General features: G+C 38.5%; 2 protein-coding genes, 2 long non-coding RNA genes and 5 other non-coding genes across 14 annotated transcripts; 8 read left to right on the forward strand and 1 right to left on the reverse strand.

The window, feature by feature from the left end:
- The first annotated feature begins 25 nt into the window (after positions 1-25).
- On the forward strand, positions 26-134 carry Trnai-uau. Its single transcript has 2 exons — positions 26-63; positions 99-134. It is a non-coding gene; the product is annotated as a tRNA-Ile (tRNA).
- Positions 135-561: 427 nt separating this feature from the next.
- On the forward strand, positions 562-670 carry Trnai-uau. Its single transcript has 2 exons — positions 562-599; positions 635-670. It is a non-coding gene; the product is annotated as a tRNA-Ile (tRNA).
- Positions 671-9080: 8410 nt separating this feature from the next.
- LOC124336974 (fibroblast growth factor receptor 1-like) lies at positions 9081-22702 on the forward strand. Of its 5 annotated transcripts, none has more exons than XM_046790954.1 (8): positions 9081-9173; positions 9234-9356; positions 9444-9573; positions 9644-10695; positions 11309-11450; positions 11512-12557; positions 20652-22464; positions 22522-22702. In XM_046790954.1, the coding sequence occupies exon 7, from the start codon at positions 20705-20707 to the stop codon at positions 22454-22456; it is 1752 nt and encodes a 583-aa protein (XP_046646910.1). In that variant the 5' UTR covers positions 9081-9173; positions 9234-9356; positions 9444-9573; positions 9644-10695; positions 11309-11450; positions 11512-12557; positions 20652-20704; the 3' UTR covers positions 22457-22464; positions 22522-22702. The 5 variants fall into 5 exon arrangements, with proteins under 5 accessions (XP_046646910.1, XP_046646911.1, XP_046646913.1 ...); XM_046790955.1 differs by having other exon boundaries at positions 11518-12557; XM_046790957.1 differs by lacking the exons at positions 20652-22464; positions 22522-22702 and having other exon boundaries at positions 11512-12132.
- Trnai-uau lies at positions 15094-15202 on the forward strand. Its single transcript has 2 exons — positions 15094-15131; positions 15167-15202. It is a non-coding gene; the product is annotated as a tRNA-Ile (tRNA).
- On the forward strand, positions 15769-15878 carry Trnai-uau. Its single transcript has 2 exons — positions 15769-15806; positions 15843-15878. It is a non-coding gene; the product is annotated as a tRNA-Ile (tRNA).
- Positions 16874-19042, reverse strand: LOC124337005. Its single transcript, XM_046791007.1, has 7 exons — positions 18848-19042; positions 18646-18750; positions 18265-18478; positions 18044-18198; positions 17777-17978; positions 17460-17711; positions 16874-17396 (listed from the first exon to the last, which is right to left on the reverse strand). The coding sequence occupies exons 1-7, from the start codon at positions 18974-18976 to the stop codon at positions 16903-16905; spliced, it is 1551 nt and encodes a 516-aa protein (XP_046646963.1). The 5' UTR covers positions 18977-19042; the 3' UTR covers positions 16874-16902.
- Positions 18434-19925, forward strand: LOC124337394. The gene is made up of 3 exons (XR_006917317.1): positions 18434-18455; positions 19226-19739; positions 19853-19925. It is a non-coding gene; the product is annotated as an uncharacterized LOC124337394 (long non-coding RNA).
- A 525-nt stretch (positions 22703-23227) lies between the features above and the next one.
- On the forward strand, positions 23228-23336 carry Trnai-uau. Its single transcript has 2 exons — positions 23228-23265; positions 23301-23336. It is a non-coding gene; the product is annotated as a tRNA-Ile (tRNA).
- Positions 23337-23710: 374 nt separating this feature from the next.
- Positions 23711-25361, forward strand: LOC124337422. Of its 2 annotated transcripts, XR_006917350.1 has the most exons (7): positions 23711-23824; positions 23897-23924; positions 24003-24172; positions 24244-24409; positions 24474-24961; positions 25036-25172; positions 25240-25361. It is a non-coding gene; the product is annotated as an uncharacterized LOC124337422 (long non-coding RNA). The 2 variants fall into 2 exon arrangements; XR_006917349.1 differs by lacking the exon at positions 23897-23924 and having other exon boundaries at positions 23732-23824.
- Positions 25362-25400: the final 39 nt, after the last annotated feature.

Consider the following 25400-nt stretch of genomic DNA (forward strand, 5'->3'; position numbering starts at 1 on the left):
AATTTTGATGACAGTTGATTTACTATCTCCAGTGGCGCAGTTGGTTAGCGCATGGTACTTATAAGACAGTAATAATTTACGCTAGCAAATTTGAAGTAATGCCGAGGTCGCGAGTTCGAGCCTCGCCTGGAGAAATATTTTGTAATTTAACAGATGATATCAAGACAAGTGGATTGGAATAAAGATATATCTTTCGATTTCCCATTTCGAAAAGGTGTACTACAATTTGAACTACACTCACCGTTGTATTTAAGAAGCACACTGGTTATTTTAGTTTATTTCGACCTTATCTCTGGTCTGGTTTCTTTAACAGTCCCCATGAAGAAATTGACTTGGTAGAAGAAAAGCTGTCCAAACAGAGGCCGACGTTCCCGCCAAGAAATCAAGTTCCGTGTCGTCTGTTGAATCCGGATCGGCAACGAATTTTTCTTTTAACAGACGTCATTCCTAAAATTTGTTTGTGTTGCTTGTTTTTAAATATGCCCCCAACAAATTCCGTGTTGTTGAAATCAAGAATGTTGGGTACCACCATTTCATGGATACCGACAGAGCATTGAAACATCTCCAGTGGCGCAGTTGGTTAGCGCATGGTACTTATACGACAGTAAATCTAATACGCTAGCAATTAAAAGTAATGCCGAGGTCGCGAGTTCGAGCCTCGCCTGGAGAATTTATTTTGAAAATGAAAAATACAGTACGCCTAAATATAGGGATTGAATAGTAGGAAACTGCTCAAATAAAAGTATATTCCACCCGACCCGTGGTCCCGTCTTGCTCCGAGTCCAATGGCGTCTAGATAAAGTCTTCCGTCGCCCTTTCGTCGTTCTTGGTATTGTAATTAAAATTCCCAGTGGACGAATGATAACGGAAATACCCGAATTATAAGCGTAAAAAAGTCCCAAACAAAAATGCCGCCATCACTAGGAGCAGAGGTATCCACACCTAGTGGAGGAATTGCGTACTACTTATCGGAATCTCAATTCTCATCGTCGTCTGCTTTATTCCCAACCGAATTCCTCCGCTGCTCCGCACATGGACTTCTAATATTTTGGTGTAAATTATCTTTACACCATTTGGTTTTTGGTAATTAAACACAGATTAAACTAGATATTTTTTTTTATTAGAGTTAGTTCTTTTTTTAAATTTATTATATTACACTCATTTATAGCCAGGTCTGAAGTTAATAGTCAAGAGTTTAAGTTTATAACAGTCCGTGTCTCTGTTTCGTGGTCGTAAAGGCCTAAGTTTGCTAAGTTTTTTTTCTGTACTGACCCTAGATGTTCCTGGAAGTGAAGCAGAAGAAAAAACATTAGATATAGGCCTCCTCTAGCCACAAAGATAATTTTTGTTGGCATGGTTGTGCCTGGTGGACCTGGAGCACGTTCTCGACCTGGAGCATTGCCTTCTCACTTGGAATGGCTTCACAAACCTGCTACTAAGTTTTCAGCATGGGTGAGATGATGGACAAGCTGGCTGCCAATAAGATACCTGCTTTTACATCTTCTCAGCTGCAAGTAGCATCACAGCCTGTTTCCCTTAATCTTTCACCACCTATGTTACATAAAGCTGCTCCAAGTTGTGCAACTGGGGTAATTTTGAATCTTCATGGTCTTTTCTTCATTTCATGATTTTACATTTTTATTTTATTTATTTCTAGTTGCATATAACTCGCCAAGCTAGCTCATGGAGATATATTTTACCAGAGAAGCCTGGATTTCTTTTTGGACAGCTCGAGCAGATACTAGTAAAGGATCTAAACGCTGACGATGGCTTATTCTACCGATCCTAACTCTTCCTCACTCTATGCAGACGTCAAAAGCCATTTGGGGCATTTTGGCGTAGTCCATTGGGATGAAGACAAAAACAACTACCGAATTCGTGATTTCGACTCAAGAGTTTGTCAGCGATGCTGAAGTTCAGTTAATTGGCTATGGAAACCGTCTTTAAATACCGCGGTGCAAAATTTTGGCACCTTTGGAAGAATTTACTTCGTGCTTTCGAAATTCTTATGGGATTATTGCAAGGTTGAAGGGGGCATGATACAGTCCGTTCCCAACTGGCACAAACTTGTGTTTGAAAGCAAGGTAAAAATCGGCAATTGTGTATATTTAGTGACGTTGACGGATAATTCTTGCATTTTTTTTTTTATTATTTTCAGTACAGAGCATGTGCAGTGACCATGCACCAGTCCTAGTCGAAAATTTTTTCCCCTGGTCTATGCTCCGTCCTCGAGCACCGACAGTTGACAGCTGGTGTAGGCAAATCCCGGACTTGTGCGCATGACGTCTTTCAAGCGCTTCCAGTCGGCCATCATTCAGCGGACTAATCCACCAAGACAAGGTAATTCAAAATCTGCCACACACGTTAATCGAAATGGTAGTCAAACTCTTGGGGGGTATTATCGCTATCAAATCGAAATAATCATGGAATAATAGTCCATCGTGAAGTACACCATGGATAGTTACATTCTGCTTTTTCCAACCCGATTTGCATCTGTTGCTGTTTTTTATTTAAAAAAAAATAGCAATGAAAATTGAACAGCGAAATAGAAATGCGAATTACATTTATTTTTGTTAGTCAAGGTCCGCTGAAATATTGAGCAATAAGACCTTTCATTTTTTGACATGGTCATTATTCATTGGCATTCACCGCGAAGGCGCGAACCCAAAGTCCAGTCATTACTATCCTCATGATGGGCTTGATTTTTTTATGCAATCGTCTGCCATAACACTGTTACCAGCATCAATAGGTTAGAAATGAATTTAAACTGTTTGGAAGTAAAATTTTTAAGCTGCTTTTACTCCAATAGCGTCTTGCAAGACGGCCAATGATGTCCGGATTGAAAGCGGTTTTGGCCCAGTAGTCCATCGACTATAGCAGTGAGACTCTGCGACAGCTGTGACGCCTCTTGCGTGAAAAATTCAATGGCCTATTCCAGATATTGATGCAGAGCCAGGAAACTGTTTTTGATTTTCTCTTCGGGTTGGAAGTAGCCGACAGATAGGCCAAGGATTTTAATTTCTCTGTTGATGGATTGCAGTTCTTCCTTCTGCCCTTCCAATTCGCTTTCAATCCGCTGGAAATGGGCTAAAAGTTCTGCGTGCTCTTTTTCTGTTGTGTCGAAAGATTGTTCAACGTTATTATCTACTATCAGTTCAATCAGTAGTTCCGTTACCACTTCTTGGCCTATAAATTGCGATCAGGGATACATGGGAATTGCGGTTCACAAAGATCACTTCTTTGTGAACCTTTTGAACCGTTTGCATTTCGGTGCTATCACTATTTGAATTTTTCGTTAAAAGACATAACGATTACACATATTTGGGAAAGTATGAGCGATGCACTTTTCAGCGCTCTGGGCTTTTTTGACAGTCTAATTTAAACTTTGAAACTCACCTGAGGTAAGGTAAAGAATTCAAAATTTTGCTGGAACCAATTTCTGCCTTCTAAAAAAAGCCCGCGATGGATTTGAATTTGTTCTGCTATCTTCACTTACAAGGCATCACTGCAGACTCGATACATTTTGTCTAGTATGGAGAAATGGTTTTATCCATCCGCCAGCTAAAATGTATTATCACGTATTAACACACCGTCCATATTTACGCGATCGAATATCAGGGACAACCACAACCTCTTCCGTCTGTCAAACTCCCAAAGATGTTGAGTTCCTAAAATTCCAACTGTTTTATTTCCACGCAACTTGAAGGCAAAAACAAAATAGCGCACCCTTCAGACTAATCAGACTAAATGATAACGAATGTCAAGGAATAACGTTGGCGATAGGGAAATGGGTGTTAACTGAAGGAGGAACCATGGCGTCATCACATGACGTATCCCAGTCAGCCCAGAGACATACATAGACATAAATGTTTGATCAAAATTTAAACTTATTAAGCGTATTTGTTCAATTGTGTCCAGTTCGAGAATTGAAATTTCCTATAGAATCAAGAGTCAGAAAAGTAAAAAAGTTTCAAGTCGTCGAAATAAAGAAACGTGGAGCCTGCATTTGTGGGAAACACAATCTCCGCGGTTACGTCAGATGAAGTTTAGTTTGGGTCAGTAAAGAATTCAAACTTAGTAAGAGGCGATGAATTAACCTTAATTTGCGTAATGGTGCGTGTTGGGATTTTTTTTATTGTTACTGATGTATAATCAGTTGCTTGTCCCTGAAGCATTCTACTTCCAGGTTCTACAGGGCATTAATGCCACACCCAACTAGAGAAAAAAACTGGTGGTAAAACGCCTTAGGCATGCCAACGAAAAGAAAAAAAAAGGGAATTCCGACGTTATTTCAGGAAACAATTTTAAAGCATTAGAAGAGTAGAAAAAAAAGCTCCGCTGGTTGAATTCAAGCCGCTAAAATCCCCCCAAAACATTTTTTTATATTGTTTATGTTCTGGTTTTTTAAATACTTTTTTTTTTTTTTACATATTTTTAAAAATTATTTTAAGAATTATTATCGTAATTTCATTTATCGTAAATATTATCGACATTATTGATCAAATAGATGTGATCGTGTCAAGGTCTCAATCGCATACCATTTCCATAATCATAAAGACACAAAAGAACAATATATGACACACAAAAATTGTCATAGTTGTTATTGTCAAATAATAACTTGGCGTTGTTATTTTCTGCAACAGGAGAATTGACCAGTTTCTATTTTATCCGGTCCTTTTCTTTAAACGTTTTGAAAAATTAACTAGCACTAGCAAGTAGCAATGTGTGAATGAAAAGAGAAAAAGTGCAGACACTTAAAGTTTTCATCCATGTCGTATGTCAGTAATTGTGGAAATCAATGACACATTAATTTGAATCTAAATAATTGTATTTTTTTTCTATTATTCAGGGAGTGATGACTGGAAATCTGGTAGCGGTGTTCAAAACTGCAGACTTTATGGCAACGGCAGTTTGATTTTGACGACAGAGTGCCGACAGGCCCAAGATTGCTCTTGGTACGAACAGGTTCTTTTTTGCAGTTATCCTTATATAATCATATATCATTAGGATGGAAAAAAAAATCACGACACAGACGAATACTTTTTTAGTAGTGACACGCAGGCAAGATGTTCTGTTTGGAGGTCGAATGCCGTGCTGCCAAAGGTGAAATACTTTCCGCCTTATTATGTCCCGTCCTTCGCTGAACCTTTTGAAAGAAAAGTTAAAAAACTGGCAGTCTGCGAACGAAAGGAGAACCGCAGAGACGCACATAATTTTCTTCCTTGTCTTGCGTAATTATCTGCGAGAAAATCCATTCGGTTGAGAACTGCGACGTCTGACTTGGAAAAATTTAATTTCGTAACTAGTATTGGTATTGCCTAAGTCGCTAAGTGAACCAACGGTTACAATTTGAAGTAAAGTGTGAACAGTTAAGTGAAGCAGTGCATTTTCAGTTCAAATTTCTTTGTTCGATTTTAAAACTCTTCCTTCTTCTGTCTTGTTTCAAGTTCATAAGAATTTAAGCGATTAGAAGTGAGAACCAGTGAATTGTCAGCTCACATTTTATTTGACTCTTCCTTCTCCGACATTTTTTAGAATTGGTATCATGAGATTGAATAATGTTTATGCGAGTAGTTAAAGTGTAAACAGGTGTAGTCAGTATGACAAAGGTGAAAATGTCTTCAATGTACATTCTGTTCGGAAACGCATTACTATCTGTGATACATCTAGTGGAAGCCGAGATTTCGACAGATTGGAACACTGGCGACGGCGGATTTAATTGGCGGACCAATTGTGATTTTCCCGGCGACGACATAGGACAAATTCCGCTTACGATTGCAACCAGAGAAGAGTGTGGTCGACTTTGTATTGCCAATCCGCAATGCAGCCATTTTGTGTTTGGTTATCTGGAGAATTGTTACATGAAGAAGGCGCCATCAATGCCCCCTCGTCAAGATATCGATTATGAGAGCACAGCCATTTGTGGTATCATTCCCTGGAGATTTGGATCTGAACCAGGTATTTATTAGCAAACATGACAAAATTAAATTGGATCCCAATTAATTTTAAAAGTTAATTTTAAAGTTAACACGCTTTTTTTTTCAATTCAGTTAGTGATGACTGGAAATCTATCAGCGGCAGTGGTGGTCACAACTGCGGTTTTTATGGCAACAACAGTTTGATTTTGACGTCGGAGTGTCAACAGGCCCAAGATTGTTTCTTTTGGTATGAACAGGTTCCTCCCACTGAAGGATCATCAGCCTGTAAATTAGTTGACGGAAGTTTCGGATCCTGTTGCCTGCAGCTCCCTAAGACTCCCGAGTTCCCTCAAGAAAGTAATTTAAGTTGGTAACCTGCTAAATGAACTATGAATTGATTCTTTTGACATCTCTACTTTAGCGCAATATATTACAATGATTCCTGATGAGAGAAAACGAATAATCGAAGCGGGAACAACTCTCACGTTGACGTGCGTCTACGCCTTTGAAGACGAAAATCAAAGGAACGCGTACAATTTTTCGTGGGAAATTCCAAATTACTTAACCAAAAATGCGGAAGTATAGATAACAATTTGCGATGCCGAATACCTATCACCACAATTTATTCATTCTCATTTGATTAAATAGTTAAGCGACTTGGACAACCGCCTTCGCAAAACGTTTGGCAGAAACGAGACCCACATGACATCGACGTTGTCTCTGGCCAACGCAAGAGCGAGAGACACTGGAGACTTTCTTTGCAAGGGCATTCCGGTTGGATATAAAAGCATCTTTACAGTCAACCAATACATCTATGTTTTCAGTTCGTTTTAATAACTGCTGTGACCGACTGTCATTCTCTAACATAATTTTCTTTATAGATGATACGGAACTTGTAATACTCGATGCTAACGAATTTTACATCGTCATTCCACACGGTGAAATTAATTACCCGATCAAGTGCATTCCAACCCATCCGGATGTCAACGTTTCGCTCATCTTCGAACAGCAATTCACAGCAATAGCTAAAAACATAATGAAACCAAAAGTAAGAACATTTTAGAACTCCTTCTGCAATCTAATTGCAATTAATTAATATTGGATTTAAATTTATTTAGAGCGATTTGATATCAGATCCGAATTCCAATTGGTCTTTCGAAAAAAGAAAAGGACTGAAACTCAAGAAAGCAAAAATTGATGACAATGGCAAGTTCAGTTGCATAGGGACCTATAACAATAAGAAAACTTCTTCATTATATTCTGATTTCTTTTTATTTGTCCCTGGTAGGCGATTTTTCAGATTCTCACAAGCGTTACGATATTATAAATTTTAAAAATTTAAATTAAATAGGAATGGAACTCGCAAAAATTGATGGCGCAAATGATCCTTTTGAAGGAAGTAACGTTACTTTAAGCTGCCGGACTTACCAATATACCAAAAACTCTTATCCACCAAAATGGTCCTACCAAATCAACAGAAACGGACTAATGCAAATAATTGATGAAATTAATCCCCCTGAAGGTTAGAAGTTTGGAGTCATTGATTCACATAATCTAAAGAAATACAATAAAATCATTCAGGTATTGAAATAACAAGCGAGAAATTTGACTATGAAGGTAAAACACTTTACGAAAATCAACTTTACATTTTCGACATAAGCCCAAATGCCTATACTTTTCAATGCCAAGGAAGTGAATTCACTGAAAATATTTCATTTCGCGCTAAAGGTAGGTGATTTAATCTTCTATACTTATCTCATAGTTGAATCTTTTCAACTATGAAAAGTCCATAGTCATCAATGCTATGGGTATTGTTTACGTGAACTATAATGTCAATTATGTTTGTAAAATTCCAGAATTAAATAGCGACTCAAAGCTTAAATCTGTTCAACTGGAGAAGGATATCGCCCAAAACTTAACTTGCTTCAAAGGGTCTCAGAATACTCGCATCAAATGGTTTAAGGTGAACGATATAATTAAAAATTAATTCTTCACATTCAAAACATTTACCAAGAATTACATTTACAGGATGGGAAAGAATATTCAGGACAATTCTACTCCGACGACACCTCTTCAATCTTGCCACTGCAAGGGAAGATGGGAGAAAACGGAAGTTACGCTTGTCAGTGGAAAGTCAGTTTTCCAGGTGATGTGAAATACAGAAATTTCACGGTTTCTGACATCGATAGAATTCCAGAAAATGACAACACCGTCGTCATCACCGTTTCTACAACATTTGCAGTTTTACTTTTGGTCATAGGCCTAATGATCTTCGCTGGAGTTAAATTTTATTACGACAAGGTATAAACACAACGAATTTATTATTAAGCAAGCAATGTGTGTCGGTAAAATTACCTACGTTTTTTCATTCTTGGCTATTTGAAATGTCAACTAAAAGAAACGGCGAGTTTCACAGGAAGCGCTAATTAAATTGCTGAATGGAAATGCCAATCAAATTAATAACCTGTCACCAATAGAAGACCAGGTAGAGTTCCTACCCTATGATAGACGCTGGGAATTTCCAAGACATCGTCTGAAACTGGGTTCGTTTTTATTTCCCTTTTTCATTTCTTAAAAAAGAAATGAAAGGTTCTCATTTTAATTTTAGGAGTCCAGCTCGGAGCTGGTTGCTTCGGCCGTGTAGTCAAAGCGAAAGCAGTGGGAATTAAAACAGGTTCTGAAGAAACTGTCAAAACGGTGGCCGTCAAAATGGGTCGGTCGGAAGCCAACGTCTCCGCAATGGAAGCACTCATCAGTGAACTGAAAATCCTCGTCTATTTGGGATCGCACCTCAACGTTGTCAATCTGCTGGGAGCATGCACTAAGCAAATACATAAAGGTAATTAACTAGCCCAAAGTGTTTGAACATGTTGCGTGTTTTCTTACTAATTGTTTTTTCCCTTTTTAGGAGAACTTTTAGTGATCGTTGAATATTGTCGGTTCGGCAATTTGCAAACGTTTTTGATTAACCACAGGACCAATTTTGTTAATTTAGTGGATGAATTTGGGAACCTGAAAATGCAAGACGAAAAGGAAAGTAATAATTTCACAAGGTAAACAAGTTTCTCCATTGAGAGTTTTGACATAATAGAAAAGTTAAATGGAATTATAATCCATAGGTCAGAAATCCCCTCGCAAGTCGAAACGAGTGATTTGAATCTGGACGGAAATTTTTATCGTCCGATTTCAACAACAGATCTCATTTCTTGGTCTTTTCAAATAGCTCGAGGAATGGGTTACCTGGTTAGCAAAAAGGTAGGTATTTCTTATCCATTCTATATCTTCACTGGTCATGACTCGCATTATTACGGATAGGTTCTCCATGGGGATCTGGCCGCCCGAAATATTCTGCTCGCTGACGATGGAATAGCCAAAGTGGCCGACTTTGGAATGGCGAAGAAAATGTATTACGAAGAAAATTACGAAAAAGGAGGACAAGTAATTGAAAATTAAAGTTATAACCTTTCTTTATAATAATATTTAAAATAATAATTTTATTTTTTAAAATGATTTTTTAAATGTTAGGGTTTGATGCCGGTCAAGTGGATGGCGATTGAATCCTTGATTGATCGCATCTTTTCCAGTCAATCCGACGTTTGGTCGTACGGAGTCCTTCTCTGGGAAATATTTTCTTTGGGCCGAGTTCCATATCCAGGTGTGAATTTTACTTTTTCCTAATCCATTATAAGTTCTTGGTAATTAAGAATTTTTTTCTGTTGTTTCAGGTATAGACGTCGGTCACATACTCATGAAAGAAATTCTAAAAGGATATCGAATGGACAAACCAGAATTGGCGCCCAACTTCTTCGGTGAAATGATGGCCGATTGCTGGAAATCGGATCCGAAAGAGAGGCACACCTTCAGTCAAATGGAAGAAATTATCTGCAGCCACATGGAGTCGTCGGTCAGCTCGGACTATTTGAATATGAACGCGCCATATGCCAAGCTCAACCAAGAAAAGGAGAACGCAACGCCAAAGGATCAATTTGGATTGGCCAAGTTGTTGAGAGAAAAGTCTGGAACTAAATCGAAAAAATTCGCCACGCCACGAAATTCAATGTTTCCTATGCGATCTTCCAAAAAAGTTGCGGATTCTGATCTGTAGCCGGGCAATGCGCTGCACCGAGTCCAGGCGGTAGTTCCAGTACAATTTTTTACCCATTTGTAGTTTGTTATGTTACCCCGACCCTTATTTTCTTTTTGTCTATTTTACCGTCTCTTCCTTTTATTTGTTGCATTAAAAAAATTTTCGTGTTCACCAGAATGACGAATTGACGATGTCACTTGTCATCAGATTTGAAATATGTATAGAAAGTGACATTTTTATCTTAAGAGTTTTGCGTAAATCCTGTTCAAAGTGTGTTAATCAGCGACTGGTTGATTAAAAGGCAAAACAAATTTGCAAATGAGTATTGAGTATTGGGTTACGAACCCCAAAAAAGGCTAGTTGATTCCTTATCTGGAGAGTTGGCCATGACAACCGTTCTTCCTTCATCGATTCATTGAAGCTGTCAGGTGTCAGAATTTGGATTAAATGTGAGTAAATTTGTTGTTTTTATATCGTTGAAAAATTCTGAAGGGAATATGAGTTTGGACAAGGTGAGATCAATATTAAATCTAAAATCTTTACTTGTTTGATGGCCGGGACGATGGCCACCAACAGTGACAACGGGAGCAACCAAGTGTGTCACGGTACTATTTCTGTCGTCGCGTCTCCGTTTGTCGTTCTACCGACATCCTTATAGCTTCTTCCCTTTTCATCAACTTTATCCTGAAGGTATGAAACTGACAAGGTTTTCATTCTAATTCTATGTATTGAGCCGATTTATTCATTGCATTTTTGCAACATAGGGTACATATTTGAAATGATTACATCACTGAAGCCGTAGCTAAGCTCATTTTCCAAATTTATATTAAAATGACTAACATTGAATCATTGGGTTGACAAATTTCCAGTAGTCGGTCGTAGTCGGTTGCATTGCAGGGCTCTGTCGTAGCTATTTCTGTTATATGGGAGCTGTGACCACTGGGTTTATTTACTATAAATTGAATTCCTATCTCGTAGTCGTTACCAAGAGTGTACATTTTTAGATTCCTTTTCATGTTTCTTGAATTAGAAAGGGAATAGGAAGGTTTAGGCCTATAAATGAAAACAAATTGAAGTCAGCGCTAATCAAATTCGTTTTTATCAGGGTTAATAACTTGTCCGCCAGGTGGCTTTATTGATGTTGCTCTACAAAATAAAAACAGCTGATTCAATCATGCTTTAGTTTGCGATCATGGAATCATGCCTTTAGTTTACGGACGGGTTACGCTATTAAGTTGAATGGTTGTACTTGATTCTTTGTCTGAATTGTATTCCTTTATCATGTGTTTTGTTTTATATACAGGCATCTAACAGATAGTGAGGACTGAGGACTTAAAAAAGAGAGACATCGAACAGCTCCCGATCAGGCCAAATGGCAGAGATCTGAGGACATGGCTGAATTCATAGTGGGACCACCATCTACTCCATCAGCTCTAGAACAAAAGGTGTTAGTCTATGATCCTCAATTTTCAGTTCAATTTATTTAACAGTCAATCACATTTATAGTTGCAGAATGCAGAGACAGAAATCAAATACTTATTTGTATCTACAGGCGCATTGGCTCAAGGAGCACTTCATGAAGACAAGCAACCAAAGGTAAGACGAAATCTCTCACAACTATTCATCTAAATGGTAGATACACTTTTGGGGCCATCGAATGGAATCAAACAATCATGGAATAGTCCATCCACTTTTTTGCCATCCTTTCAACTTCTTTTCTTGGCTCTTTTTTCATTTTTTTTGTAGAAGTTGGATAAGATTGTGGATTTCCTAGTCCGGAGTCCCTGCTAAACCGCAAATAATGATGACGCGTTTTCTCCAGTTCCTTTCATTCATTATTAAGCTGTTACGGACGTCTAGTTAATAATCCTTGTTAAGTTAAGTTATTCCTTGTCGATAAGGTTGCCAACGATGGTTTAGGGGTTGATGTTGATTTCGTTATCTTGTTCGTTTGATGAATGCCGCCCTTCTGCTGCTACAGTCACATGAAAAAGAATCAAAACTGAAAGCTCGCCCTGTGTCATAGCACTTGTTCCATGCTGTGCAACCGTAAATCTTTCTAACATTTCTTAGCTTGTTTTCTTTTGTCCCCTATTTTGTAAAAAAAAAAGGATTTAATGACCTCCCCTGACGAAGTTGTTTGAAAATAAAGAGGGTGGATCTTGATGGCTCGCCTTCGGTTTCAACAGCAACCATTTTCGGGGAATTATATCAACTTGGGTGGCGAGCAAACGTTGGGCAAAGGACAACGTCGATTATCAGAATCGGAGTAGGACAACGTCAAGTTTCAAAAACAACGTTCCGACAGAAATGCGACAATGTATCGACAGTCTTCCACTTGTTTTTGTTCTGTTGAGTTAAATTTTGTTCTTCTATTCTATTTGCATTCCCAATTATATTGGTGTTCCTTATTGATTAATCATTAGTCATTATGGCTGCTCCTAGTATGACCGATCTCTTTTGCAAAGCCGTCAGCAAAGGTTCGTTAGATGAATTAAACGTGTTATACCGAAAACACGGACCGGAGGGAATCGTGGCTAATTTGATGGAAACTCCCTGCAACAAACAAGGCGATACGTGTCTTAAAGTGGCTGTTGAAAGCGAATTTTACGACGTGCTCGAGTTCTTGGTGCACCAGCTGAAAAAGCATATAATGCGCAGTACATGGAAAAGCTCTATTGAAAATGTAAGTCTTTTTTCATGGGAAACGTTTAAATTGATAGAAGTCGCAGAGCCGTTTGTACTATCGCCTGATATTGCCATCATTCGTGATATTTGCCATCAAATGCCAATTACCAAATTGATAGAATATCTCGTTGATGTGACGAATGACGAGCCTCTATGGTTAGAGTTCGTCTTAAACTCAATAATGGCAAGTTCAGTCCCTCGGCCGGATAAAATTATTGCGCTTGAATGTATGGGAATCGCCTTCATCTTCAAACAAACGTGTTACAATATTGGTCGGAAAACTCAGTTCAACGAATTTATATTTTGGCGTGGACTACGTTGTTGGAAAGAAGCTTTGATCCTAAGAAATGCGACAGCAGATGGTGACCCAGTTATACCCAAAGTTGCCATCAAACTGTCTGAAATTTTACGCAATGCGTTGGGGGACATAGCCGAATTCAAAACAGTAGAAGAACTGGAGCAATTGGAACAACAGTGGTCCTTACGTAGAGAATTCGAAGAGTGGCAAAGATTACGCCAGTCCCTCGAAGCTCAATCTCTTCTCGTCGGGCATCGAATCTTTACTCAGCAAAAATCTTTACTCAGCACCGGCATGAATTCATTTCACCTGGAAAATTTTGTATTGTTTTTCAAACACATTCGCGACAGCGAATGGATGTTAAAGCAATACAGTGTTCGCAAGTTCAACATTTGTCTAATCATCCTGGATCTGTCTTACGGGTTCAGGTTCAATTTAACTTCTCCGCACAAATACATTGAGCATTTTGATGCAGCAATTTATGTATTGTTTGAATATGCCAAATTTGCCCATATTCCACGAGATTCGCCAAACATCGTGCTAACCGTCAAGTATACGCTAGCAGCTTTAACAAACGTGTTTTCAATATCGCGATACTTCCACCGTAACAGCTCCAATGCCCAAACTAAAATTCACGTTCTGTTATCAGAATGGCTATCCTACTTAACACAAGAGCAAATTGCAAATGTGAAGGAATGCCTTATTCCTTTTTTTCGAATTTCAAACCCATTATATCACTACAATTATACCGGTCTTCTTTGCCAGTCGGTCGTTGGACACTGTCGTGGGCGTGGGGTTCAACTCATTCAGCTACTGCTGGATGCTGGAGCGGATCCCCATACTATCAGCAGAAAAGGCAAAACTCCGTTTCACTGGTTGTTTGAAGGTTGGTCAGCCTATGAGCCCTATGAATTTAAAATGGTTTTCAAGGCATTGATGGAGGCTGGAGGCCATGTTGATCAAGTGAATAAAGATGGGGATTCCGCTCTCAGTTTAATTATAGACTGGAGAACCTCGACATTGCCTTTTGGCGATCTCGTTCGTGATCCTTATTTTGACTCGATTATTTACTCTGTTCTTCCGCTTTCGTGCTCTTGTGCGCAAGTCATAGGAGAAAATCAAATCCCGTTTGAAAATCTGCCTTCAAGATTGAAATCGTTCGTCCTCCGCCACAGCGCGATCAAAGTAACATGAATGAAAAGGTATTTAATTCAATTATTCATTATTGTTATGAAATCTTATGATAGTTATTGTCTGATTTGTCTCGACTAGCATTCAACCGGTTCATCTTTGAAATCTGTCTCGTGATTACATCACCAACTGGAAATTACACATATGGAACTGACACTTATGCTTTGCGCAGTTAAGAAGTTGAAGAAAGTTGTCCAAGAAAGTTGTCCAAATAAATGTTGGCCTAATTGTGTTTGGGACTATCAGTAATGTTTGGCAATGTTGTTTTTTTAGAAGTTATCAATAAAATATTGCTATTGCGACTTATTGCGGAGTGGGTGGTTGGTTGCCTAGTTACAACGTAGCTTAACGTACCGTAACTAAATGCGGACTAAATGGATAACAGTAAACTAAATTTTTATCATCCAGATGCAATGAACTAGTACAGTGAAATCCACCAATTTCTTTATTGCTGCGCGTTTGTATCGTTTCAGACTTTCCGTAAACGTTGTAGCTTAGTAACAAGAACAGTCCAACGGAAATCCCACCTAATTGTTTTCTGAAACGTGAATCTGCACTGAAAGGATTTTACGCCGATGCAGAGGTAGGGAGAGAAAATCCATGATGGCCGATCCTTCCAAGTCCTTGCCCTTTATGGAGACCTTTTGGGTGTGCTATTATTTATTAATCTGTATTACGTTTTCACACTGTTTCAAGGATGCAATATCTAAGCGTATAGTTTTATTGAAATCGAGTGATTTTTTAAATCTTGACTTATGTAAGTTCTCACACTCTCACAGCGGGAGATTGAGCACACTCACTCACTATCACTCTCAACCAAAATGTTGCCTTCTAAATTGGAATCCCGATCTCCGTCATGGTTACCTATTTTTCGCATGGATTATTTCGTGTTTTTAGGAATTGTGTCACCATCTCCAGTGGCGCAGTTGGTTAGCGCATGGTACTTATACGTCAGTAATTAATTACGCCAACAACAGGAAGGTAATGCCGAGGTCGCGAGTTCGAGCCTCGCCTGGAGAAGTGTTTTGTCAAATGAAAATCGGATGAAATATAGAAAATTGGATTTGAATGAACATGGGCGAAATAAGGTAAACTATTTAATCATTCAAAAGAGGAGACTAGGAGAGATATTGATCTGGATTGAATTTCAATATAATGACAACTAAATCCTAAATCCTGACCCACCCCTTTGTATACAGAACGCACGAAAATGTATCATCTAGTGAAAAGTAGTAATTTAGTTTTAAATTAATTTAGTGAATTTAGTTAAAGCTCTTAACTGGATATTTGACTTTATTTCTAACTTTTAATATCTGGTATCTTTAACACTTCTCATGAAAAATTTGATTTAGTAGGAAGAAAAGTCAAAGTCCTGAACAAGGGAAACGGATGTGTTTCACCATTTTCAGCCAAGAAGTGCCAAGAAACCAAGTTCCGGGTCGGCACTTGAATCCGAATCGGCAACGAATTTTTCCAAATAGACTTCCATCATAGGTTTTTATGTTGCTTGTTTTCCAAATTGTAATTTCAGACTTAAGTCAAGAAACGCACTACGATTTGGTGAATGCGCGCAGAGCATTGAAACATCTCCAGTGGCGCAGTTGGTTAGCGCATGGTACTTATACGACAGTAAATCTGATACGCTAAGCATCGACAAGTAATGCCGAGGTCGCGAGTTCGAGCCTCGCCTGGAGAATTCATTTTGAAAATAAAGAACACGGTACGCGTAAATACAGGCATGGAAACAGAAGCAATCTGCTCAAGTTAAAAAATGTTCCACCCAAGAGCAAGACGGGCAACGGGGCATTGTTCCGTCTTGCTCCGATCGAGTTCAGTTGGGTCACAGTCTTCTGTCGTCCCGTCGCCGTTTGGTCGCACTTGGTAAATTGTAATTATAATTCCTTGTGATAGACGATCGAACCACCCAATGGTAACGAGAATACCCGAATTATTAGCGTGTTATATGAAATGGTTGAAAAATTAAATTTTTTTTACGAAATTTTCTATGTATCCAGCAACAAGTTTAACAAATTTGGCTGTCAAACTTTGACTCCCCAACGAGTCAAAGCGGTTCAGTCGTGGTAAACTAATAAGCGGTCGAGTGACAGTTATAAGGTAGGGTGTAGTGGTTAGTGCCTGGTTACAGGGCCTGCCGTGTTTGTGTATACCTGCTTTTCAGTGATAAAAGAGTGTGAAAAGCTATTACAGCATTTATAGGCTGTTAGCGGTTGACTAACCTATGGTTTGTAGTACTTTGTATACATCCATATATGTATAACAGTCCATCATATTTACAGGTGCAGACGAGATAGAAATCAAAACAATAATGATGTGTATCAACAGGCACAGAGAACACACCCATCCGATTCTGTCGCGAAAACAAGAAACCTAAGGTAAAACCAAATCTGTCTCATATTCAACTAAATCCTTGTCAGTACTCAAAGCCTTCTTGCTCATTAGAAAACGTACAGTAACATAGCATAGGTAAATAGTTATAAGATCACAGAGAAAGAGTAGAATAGCGTATTTTCAGTTAAGAAGTTACTGTAAGTTGCGAAATTTGCGTGTTGCTTGCTTACATCGGTATCTATGCAAGCCAAGCGCTGGGTTAATATTATTTGTTAAGAATTGATAATTAACTTGTTTGTTTCTTTTTTCTTCCATATAAGTGAATTTGGAAACTCAATCAAGTATAGATGACGCAAAATGTATTTCCTGGTCTATACAACTGTTTTTAGTGACTGAGAAATCTCTTCCTCTAAAAGAAAACCATTAAAGTGACTGAAGTGGTTTCCGTCGTCGGTCAGGAGTGTCCCAGTTGTCTGTAATCGAATCTTGAGGCAGATTTGATCCCCTTTTTTTAAATATAGCGTTGATTGAAGGGTTAAAGAGACTCGTTCCCTAGCGGTGTTGCTGCCGGACTCTTCAGTGAACGCTTTTCCAATTTCACCGCTATTTAAATACAAAGATATTCCTAAATAATGCGATGATGAAGTAACTGGAATGTAAGCTAATCCAGCGAACGAGAAAAAATATTTTCCATTTGCTGGTGCTGTGAAAATTCCAGTTGCTCCATTAAATGCTCCACCTTCATTCAATCGTACAACATCGAAAGGAATTGGAGTGTTTGTTTGATTAAAAACCGTGCTTCTTTGGCCATAAAAATATGTTGATGATGACTTTACATCTGCTAAACCGATCCAGGTCTGGAATCCTGTTAGAGATAAATACAGTTATGCACCTTTTAACGTTTCGTTACATCACACTTAAGCTTTACCCGTGTCAGCAGGGAGCTTTGTGAAATCACAGTAAACGCTTTCGACCATTTTAGTTCCCACAACGGAATATAATCCGCTCAAGGTGTGCCCAATCCGCCATAGATCTTCACACGAACTTGGCATTCCACTGACGGCCACTTGTCCGGTACATTCGAAGCGACCCAGTGTATGGACACCGGACGAAGTTTCCAATTGCGTTCGGCCAAAGTTCAGTCGAGTGATGGGCAGAAGATTTTTGTCCGTGATCGTACCTAGGTTGAGATTAGATTATCAAATGAAATTAAGATCAAAAATTTAAATATTTCAATCTGAACACCATCGTCAACTAATGGCACTGGAGCGGCGGAGTCGCAGTTGCATTTGGTGGAAGGATCGACGCAATTTCCTTCCACTCCGCACTGGCACGTGTGAACGTCCGTGTTGTCACCCGTCCAGAAAAATTTGGAATTTCCATTTCTGTCGTTCCACCAGGAGTAGGATATTTCATTGAATTCCAACGGCGCAAAATTACAATCGTACTATTTCAATCAAATTTTGAAAATAATTAATGGACTTAAGATTTTTGAAATAATGTAAGTTATACTTTGATTGACTGGTGGCATTCGGCGGAGAGTTCGGACAATGCTGACATTTGTCTACTTGTGGCATTGTAATTAACTGCCCTGGAATAACATCCGGGGTCGGCGCAATGTCCCACATCCATCGACGACTCACTATTGTGTGGAATCGATGTCGTTCCTATGTTCACAATGTCATTAAACCAATTTCTTTTTAAATTATAATTTTTTTCTTTTTTTTTCGAACCTGATTTCATGTCACAGTGGACGTAAATCGGGTCATCCCCAACTCCTTCGCCATCGGGATCGATCCAGTACATTCCCGAACTGAGGGATGGATCAGTTAAGCGAGCCTCTCTGCACGTACGTGAAATAACATTTCTCCCACTCTGTCGAGCTGTTTTCTTCTCTGCAAGACTAAGGACAAGTTCCATTCGGGTAAGTTTATCTTCCAAAATGTCCTATTAAAAAATAAATATATAATAATGTAATAAATAGTATAATTCGAAATCAATTCAGAAGTATATGTAAAACTATTTGCCTGCTCTTTACCAAAGTAATAAATACAATTTACTTTACTTAACGTAAACGTTAGAATGGAAATTGGAAACAATAGAAAGGCGCTTACTTGATGTCGAATTTTTTCTTCCAGTTGCTTATTCTTTAATTCAAGTTGAGAAATTTTCAGCTCAAGCTGAATATTTTTAGTTTCTACTGTTTGCTTGAAATTGTTCTGGTAGGTATGGTACGGACGTAAGAAATTTCATTATTACTTATTAGTATTTATAAAGTTAAATCAGACAACTGTAAAAGTTGAAAGAATATCTTACGTAGCTTTTCCATAGTTGTTTAATTTGTTCCTCGGCTGTGGTGACGGTGGCAGCAGAGGAAAAATTTGGTTTGGCCAAAACAAAGACACTAATTGCGAAATATGCTGATATTGTCGAAAATCTACCCATTATTTTCGTGCTGTATATATGATATGGTATTAGACGAATGCGTTAACTGTCTGGTCTATGGCGCATTGTAACGTATCTCAATATATAGGCCGACCAAAACTTTTTTAATTGAGCAATCTATTGATTCTGAAGATAAAGAAGGCCATCAGTCACTGATATAATTTTTTGGAATTTGGAATGAAAATATTTAGTCTTGTTGCTAACCAATATGCTTTCTGTTTCAATCGATTATACTATTTCCATTTGTAGGTAAAAATAGGAAATTAAAACTAAAGAGGACGGGCGAATCTTGTTTGTTCGCTCGTGAGCTTTGTTCAGTAAGCATACGGAATTTCAACAATCACTAGTATCACATTTATGGAGTTTGGAATGGAAATAATCAGTGGTGTTGCTAATCAAATCCAAAGCGCAGAATAAAGAAAGGCTACTCAGGCAGTGAAGGGCCTTTGATTTTAAAAAAAATGCAGTTTCGCTTTTAAATTAAAATTAATGTAGGAAAGAATAATAAAGAGGACGAATCTTGTTCGTTTGCCCGTAGCTTTCGGACACTAATTAATAAGCAATCAACAGAAATATAGCTTGGGAAAAAACGTTGGGAATCTACCCAACATCAGGTAATAAGAAAACCGATACGCTACAATAGAGAAATAATCAATAAGAAGAATAAAGTGACACTAGGTAAGTAGCCATGGGTATATAGCTACCACTGCCGCGTTTTTAGGCTGCCGCCTTCTCTATAGACCTCGGATATCCAATTTACGCTGTAAGTGAGCCAAACTGCAACTTTTTTTTATTTTTTTTTAAATTCCAGCTATTTATGTTTATCACTATAATCTTTTTAAATTATTATTTTTGTTTTTCAAATCTCATACATAGTGACTAACTAGAACACCGAAACCACCACTTATGTGACACAGACCAGCGTGAGCTCGACTGTGCATAACGTTCTGGGAAAGTGAGTTTCAACTGGCCAGGCTACTTGATTCAAAAATCAAAATGCCATTTCGTTGGACAAGAAATAAAAAAAAAAAATTCGTTATTCGATTGACGAATTTTCTAGTTTATCTTGGTATTTTTTTACATCGTCACAGCATTTTTACATCTTCCTTTCCTAGCGCTGGTGAACGCTCACATCCCTTTGACGGTCGGTTGTACAACCTATTCCGTAATTATAGCTTGTTGAATTACCTTCCAATTCCAATTTTGTTTTATAAAGTAAGCCGTTTGGTTGATGAATGCTGCTTTTCTGCTGCTACAGTCATACGTATAAAAGAAGCTAAATTGAAGGTCGTCGTTCTTCATAGCGCTCGTTCCATAGGGCCGCCTATTATATGCACAGTAAATCTTCTAACCATTTTTAGCTTGTTTTTTTTTGTCTCCTATTTTGTAATTAAACAAAACGACTTAATTAACTCCCCTGACGAATGGGGATGTTGTTTGAAGGAAGTTGTAGGAAATAAAGAGGACCAATCTTGGTGGTTTGCGACCAAGTTATGAAGGGGGAAATATATAAACTTTGCGCAAATTTGGGAAAGTACAACGTTGGAGTATGAACAACGTCGTGTATTAAGAAAAACGTCGTTAATGCTACGACAGAAATATGACCATGTCGACCAGATGTCGACAGTCTTGCACTTATTTTTGTTCTGTTAAGTTTTTTTCTTTCTCTTCTGCGCTGTTTGCATTCTCAATCATTTAATTATTTGTGTTCCTTAGTCGTTAGTCGTTATGGCTGCTCCTAGTGTGTCCGATCTCTTTTGCAAAGCTGTCAACGACGGTTCGTTATTTCAATTAAAAGGCTTACGTCAGATTCACGGGCGGAAGGCAATCATTGCCAATTTGATGGAAACTCCCTGCAACAATCAAGGCGATACGTGTCTTAAAGTGGCTGTTGAAAACGAATTTTACGACGTACTCAAGTTTCTAGTGCTCCAATTGAAAGGGCACATTATGTGTGGATTGTACAAGACATGGAGAAAATGTATAGAAATCTTTAGTCCTTTTTCATGGGAAACGTGTACTTTCAAAGAAGATACAGAGCCGTTTGTACTGTCACCTGACATTGCGCTCATTCGCGACATTTGCCATCAAATGCCAATTACCAAACTGATGGAACTTATCGTTGATGTTACGAATGACGAGCCTCTATGGTTAGAGTTTGTGTTGCGCTCAATAATGGCAAGTTCAATCCCCCGGCCAGATAAAATTGTTGCGCTAGAATGTATGGGCATCGTTTTCATCTTCAAACAAACATGTTCCCCTATTCATAAAAAAATTCAAGATCTCAACGTGCTCAATGAAATTCTATTTTGGCGTGGACCACGTTGTTGGAAAGAAGCTTTGATTCTGCGTAATTTGACGGCGGATGGTGACCCAGCTATACCAAAAGTTCCCTGCAAACAGTCTGAAATGTTACGTAATGCTTTTGGGGACGTAGCCGAAATGACGACAACGGAAGAACTGGAACAATTGGAACAACAGCGTTCCTACCAGCCCCTCGATGCTCAGGCCCTTCTCGTTGGTCATTGCATCTTTACTAGGCAAACTAGCACTGGCCTGAATTCTTTTCACCTGAAAAATTTGTTGCTATGTTCCATATTTCGTTGCAGTCGTACATTCCACCTTTGTCTATTCATCCTGGATCAGTCATACGGGTTCACTTCCTCTTCTCCGCTTAAATGCATTGATCATTTCATTACCGCAGTTCATAGATTGTTCGACTTGTTTTATCAATTATGGGCAGATCACGGCCATCCGAAAACGGGAGAAATAGCATCGAAAAGTCTCGTGCTAACCGTGAAGTATACGTTAGCAGTTTTAACTAACGTGTCGTCGGTGCGTCCACACTTCCAACTTCTTGACAGAACTTGGCAGCATGATATTCAAAGGAAAATTTACGTTCTGTTATCAAAAGGGATACACCACTTAACCAAAGAGCAAATTGAAAATGTAAAGGAAAGCCTTGTCCCGTTTTTCCGCATTTATAACTCAAATCACGGCTTTCTCAGCCTTCTTCAGCTGGCGGTTGATGAATGTCATAGGTTCTCTAGAGGGAGTCCGACTAGTTCAACCAAAGTTCAACTCATTCAGCTAATGTTGGATGCTGGAGCGGATCCCCAAACTATTGGCAGTGATGGCGGAACTCCGTTTCACTGGTTGTTTCAAGGTTCCTACTGGGCATCTGCGCATTGGGAATTTAAAACAGTTGTCAAGGCGATGTTGGATGCTGGAGGCCATCTCGATCAAGCGACTAAAAATGGGGATACCGTTATCAGTTTAATTAAAGAAAAGAAAAACGGGAGATTGAGATTTGACAAGTTCTATCATGATCCTTATTTTGACTCTTTTATTTACTCTGTTCTTCCGCTTTCGTGCTCTTGTGCGCAATTTATCAGACAAAATCAAATCCCGTTTGAAAATCAATTGCCTCCAAGATTGCAATCGTTCGTCCTACTCCACAGCGATGTCAAAATAACATGAATGAAAAGGTATTTAATTCGACATTTTTATTGTTCTTAGGTAATTAAATATTGTCTCTTGGCTAGGATTCAACGTGTCAATCTGTCTTCTGACTACAATACTACCTGGAAATAACACACATGGACCGGCGTTAACAGATCAAATTAAAGAAATGCGCGACATGCCCTAGTGTTGGAAGCTAGTAATTTTCAATACACTTAACGTTTTATATCGATAGCTAACTAATAAAACTATTATTGATCTTAACAATTATTTTCTTTTTTGCCATTTGTGCATTGCATTCTTCAAAAACGTTGAGCTGTATTCAGCAATGCCTAATGCATTGCATTGCGTTGAAACAAGGGACTCGTAGAATACTAGTTCTACTTCGATCTCTTTCCTTGCGCATTTGTTTCTAGTTGCCATAAACGTGGCGGTAACAAGTACTGTCAAAAAAACTGTCAAAAACAAGTCCCATCCAAATGTTTTGCAAAATGTGAAATTTTATTTATTTATTTTATGTAAAATTTTGAAAATGTAAGGAATATTACGCCGATGAAGAGGTAGGGAGAAAAAATCCACGAAGTCCTTCCCCTGCAATATCAACTTTTTGGGTGTGCTACTATTTGTTTTTCTTGGTACAGCTTCACAATTTTTCAAAGTCATTAAAATGCAATGTGTTTTCCGTATAGTTGAATTTAGATTAAGTGTATTTTTTCACTTTAGTTTCAATTCAATTTTTAGTTACGTAAATTTTTTAAAAGCGAAATGAAATAGAAATAGGAAATATCATCTCCAGTGGCGCAGTTGGTTAGCGCATGGTACTTATATGACAGTAAATCTAATACGCTAAGAACGAAAAGTAATGCCGAGGTCGCGAGTTCGAGCCTCGCCTGGAGAATTCATTTTGAAAATAAAGAACACGGACCGCATAAATATAGGCATGGAATAGAAGCAAACTGCTCAAATAAAAGAAGGTTCCACCCGCCCATGGGGCTTGCTCCTAGTCCAAATGCGCCCAGATAAAGTCTTCCGTCGACCTTTGGTCGCTCTTGAATCAGGATATTGTAATTATAACTTCCATTCACAGAGGACGATTGAATCAATGATAACGGGAATACCCGAATTATAACTTATAAGCGTAAAAAAAGTCTAAAACAAAAATGCCGCCATCAAAAGGAGCTTATTAGGTAGGATTATTAGGTATCGACACCTAGTGGAGGAATTGTGTACTGCTTTTTTGAATTTCATCTTATTATCGCTTTATCGGCGTCTGCTTCATTAGTCATTACCTACCGCTTAAATTTCCGTAGAATGTAATCCGCATATGGGCCTTACTTCTTTTATCTTTTGATGTGTATGTGTAAAATTGTGTTTATACGGGATTTGGTAATTCAAGTAGATATTTTTTTCTTTTTGAGTGGGTACTCTTTTTAACTTACTATATTACACCCAATTTAGCCAAGTCTGAAGTTGGTTATGAGTTTGTGTTAGTCCGTGAGATCCATTGCCTCTGTTCATGGTCGTAAATGCCTTTTTCTAAGTATTATTTATGTATTGACCCTAGATATTCCTGGAACTGAAGCAGAACTCGTGAGAAAGAGTTGACACAAACATCATTTTTGTGAATGGTTGTACCTCGTGAACCTGGATCATGTTCTGACTGGTGAACAAGTACAAGCTGCATAAAAGTTCATGTGGGGAATTGTGCTTAGAAAGCTGCACCCATGGGCATGGGTATGGTAAACATTAAGGTGTGAAGTTGATTGATGAAAATAATCAGCTTCCGTCAACAATCTTGATAAAAGGACTTTGAGCTGCTGCACCATGAAAGCCATGGAAAAACAGCCTGGTTTGGATGAAGGAAAAACAGTCTGCCATTGAGAAACCTACTTTTGACGCCTTCTCAGCTGCCAGTAGCGTCACGAAAACCAACAACAGCATCGCCTTCGTTCTCCATACCAGCAACATACCGTGATTATTCATTATCATTCAGTATTCTCAATAGCTCCCAAACAATTTCATATTCCTATTGCAGTGTTCGTGACTAAAGACTTTCCCTCAAAAGGACGACACAACATTCTTGATGAATTTCATAAGTTGTGAGTACGCAACTGAGAAGTGAATCCATCGAGTTTCTGAGGTTACGAAAGAAACTTGACACCTCGATACCTCCTCGGCCCTTTCACGGATCATAGAAACGTGTAACTGCTTGCGAAGTTTTGTATTCATCGGACAAAATTTTCCGGCTTTAATCAACTCATGCAGCCCCGCATCTCCAAGTTGAAGTCGTGGAAGTTCCATTAATCGGCTATGGAAACAGTCTTTAAACAACTCGCTGCATAACTTTGGCTCCTCTTGAAGGATTAAGTTATTGCTTTCGAAACCCTCCATATGGGATTATTGTAAAATTGAGGACATGGAACAATGCAGTCCATTCCCAACTGGCACGAACTCACGTTTGACAGCAAAGTAAAAATCGACAGTTGTGTCGTAACGTACACACAATACGTAACGTAGAAGCCAGTAAGTTAACGAATTTTACTCTTTTTTCATTGAAGTAATGCACTGATGAGTCTATTGAATTTTGGTCACCAAAGAGCATTCGTAGTGACCATGCAGCTAGGCAGAAGATACAACACAATCTGGTGAGATCATCCAACGAGGGCTACAATTGGAGATCGTCGTCTAATCAAGTTTAAGAAGAAATATGGGCTCTTCGAGATTTGCGCTGCTGGTAGATAATTGCAACGTTCTTACCTGCATTGTTCATGATTTTTTCCCCTTCTTTTTTTAAAAATTAGGTCTACAATATTTTTCGTCATGGTGGATTGGAGCAACAGCTCAGTTTCACGAATTCCGTTTGGATATCCAATAGGTGTAATACGTACTCTATTGGAGACTGTTAGACTATCTTACAGAATTTCTCCCTATATGTTCTCGTTATTAATTCATCTATTAAACA

Source organism: Daphnia pulicaria, chromosome 4 (genome assembly GCF_021234035.1).
Source record: "Daphnia pulicaria isolate SC F1-1A chromosome 4, SC_F0-13Bv2, whole genome shotgun sequence".
Taxonomy (NCBI): domain Eukaryota; kingdom Metazoa; phylum Arthropoda; class Branchiopoda; order Diplostraca; family Daphniidae; genus Daphnia; species Daphnia pulicaria.

Excerpts from the sequence above, each read along its gene's own strand:
- LOC124337005 (XM_046791007.1), bottom strand. The coding sequence starts at position 18,976 with ATGGGTAGATTTTCGACAATATCAGCATATTTCGCAATTAGTGTCTTT. Across the intron at positions 18,751-18,847 it reads AACAACTATGGAAAAGCTAC|AACAATTTCAAGCAAACAGT; the intron begins GTAAGATATTCT and ends CATACCTACCAG. Across the intron at positions 17,397-17,459 it reads AAAGCTCCCTGCTGACACGG|GATTCCAGACCTGGATCGGT; the intron begins GTAAAGCTTAAG and ends TATCTCTAACAG.
- LOC124336974 (XM_046790954.1), top strand. The coding sequence starts at position 20,705 with ATGGCTGCTCCTAGTGTGTCCGATCTCTTTTGCAAAGCTGTCAACGAC.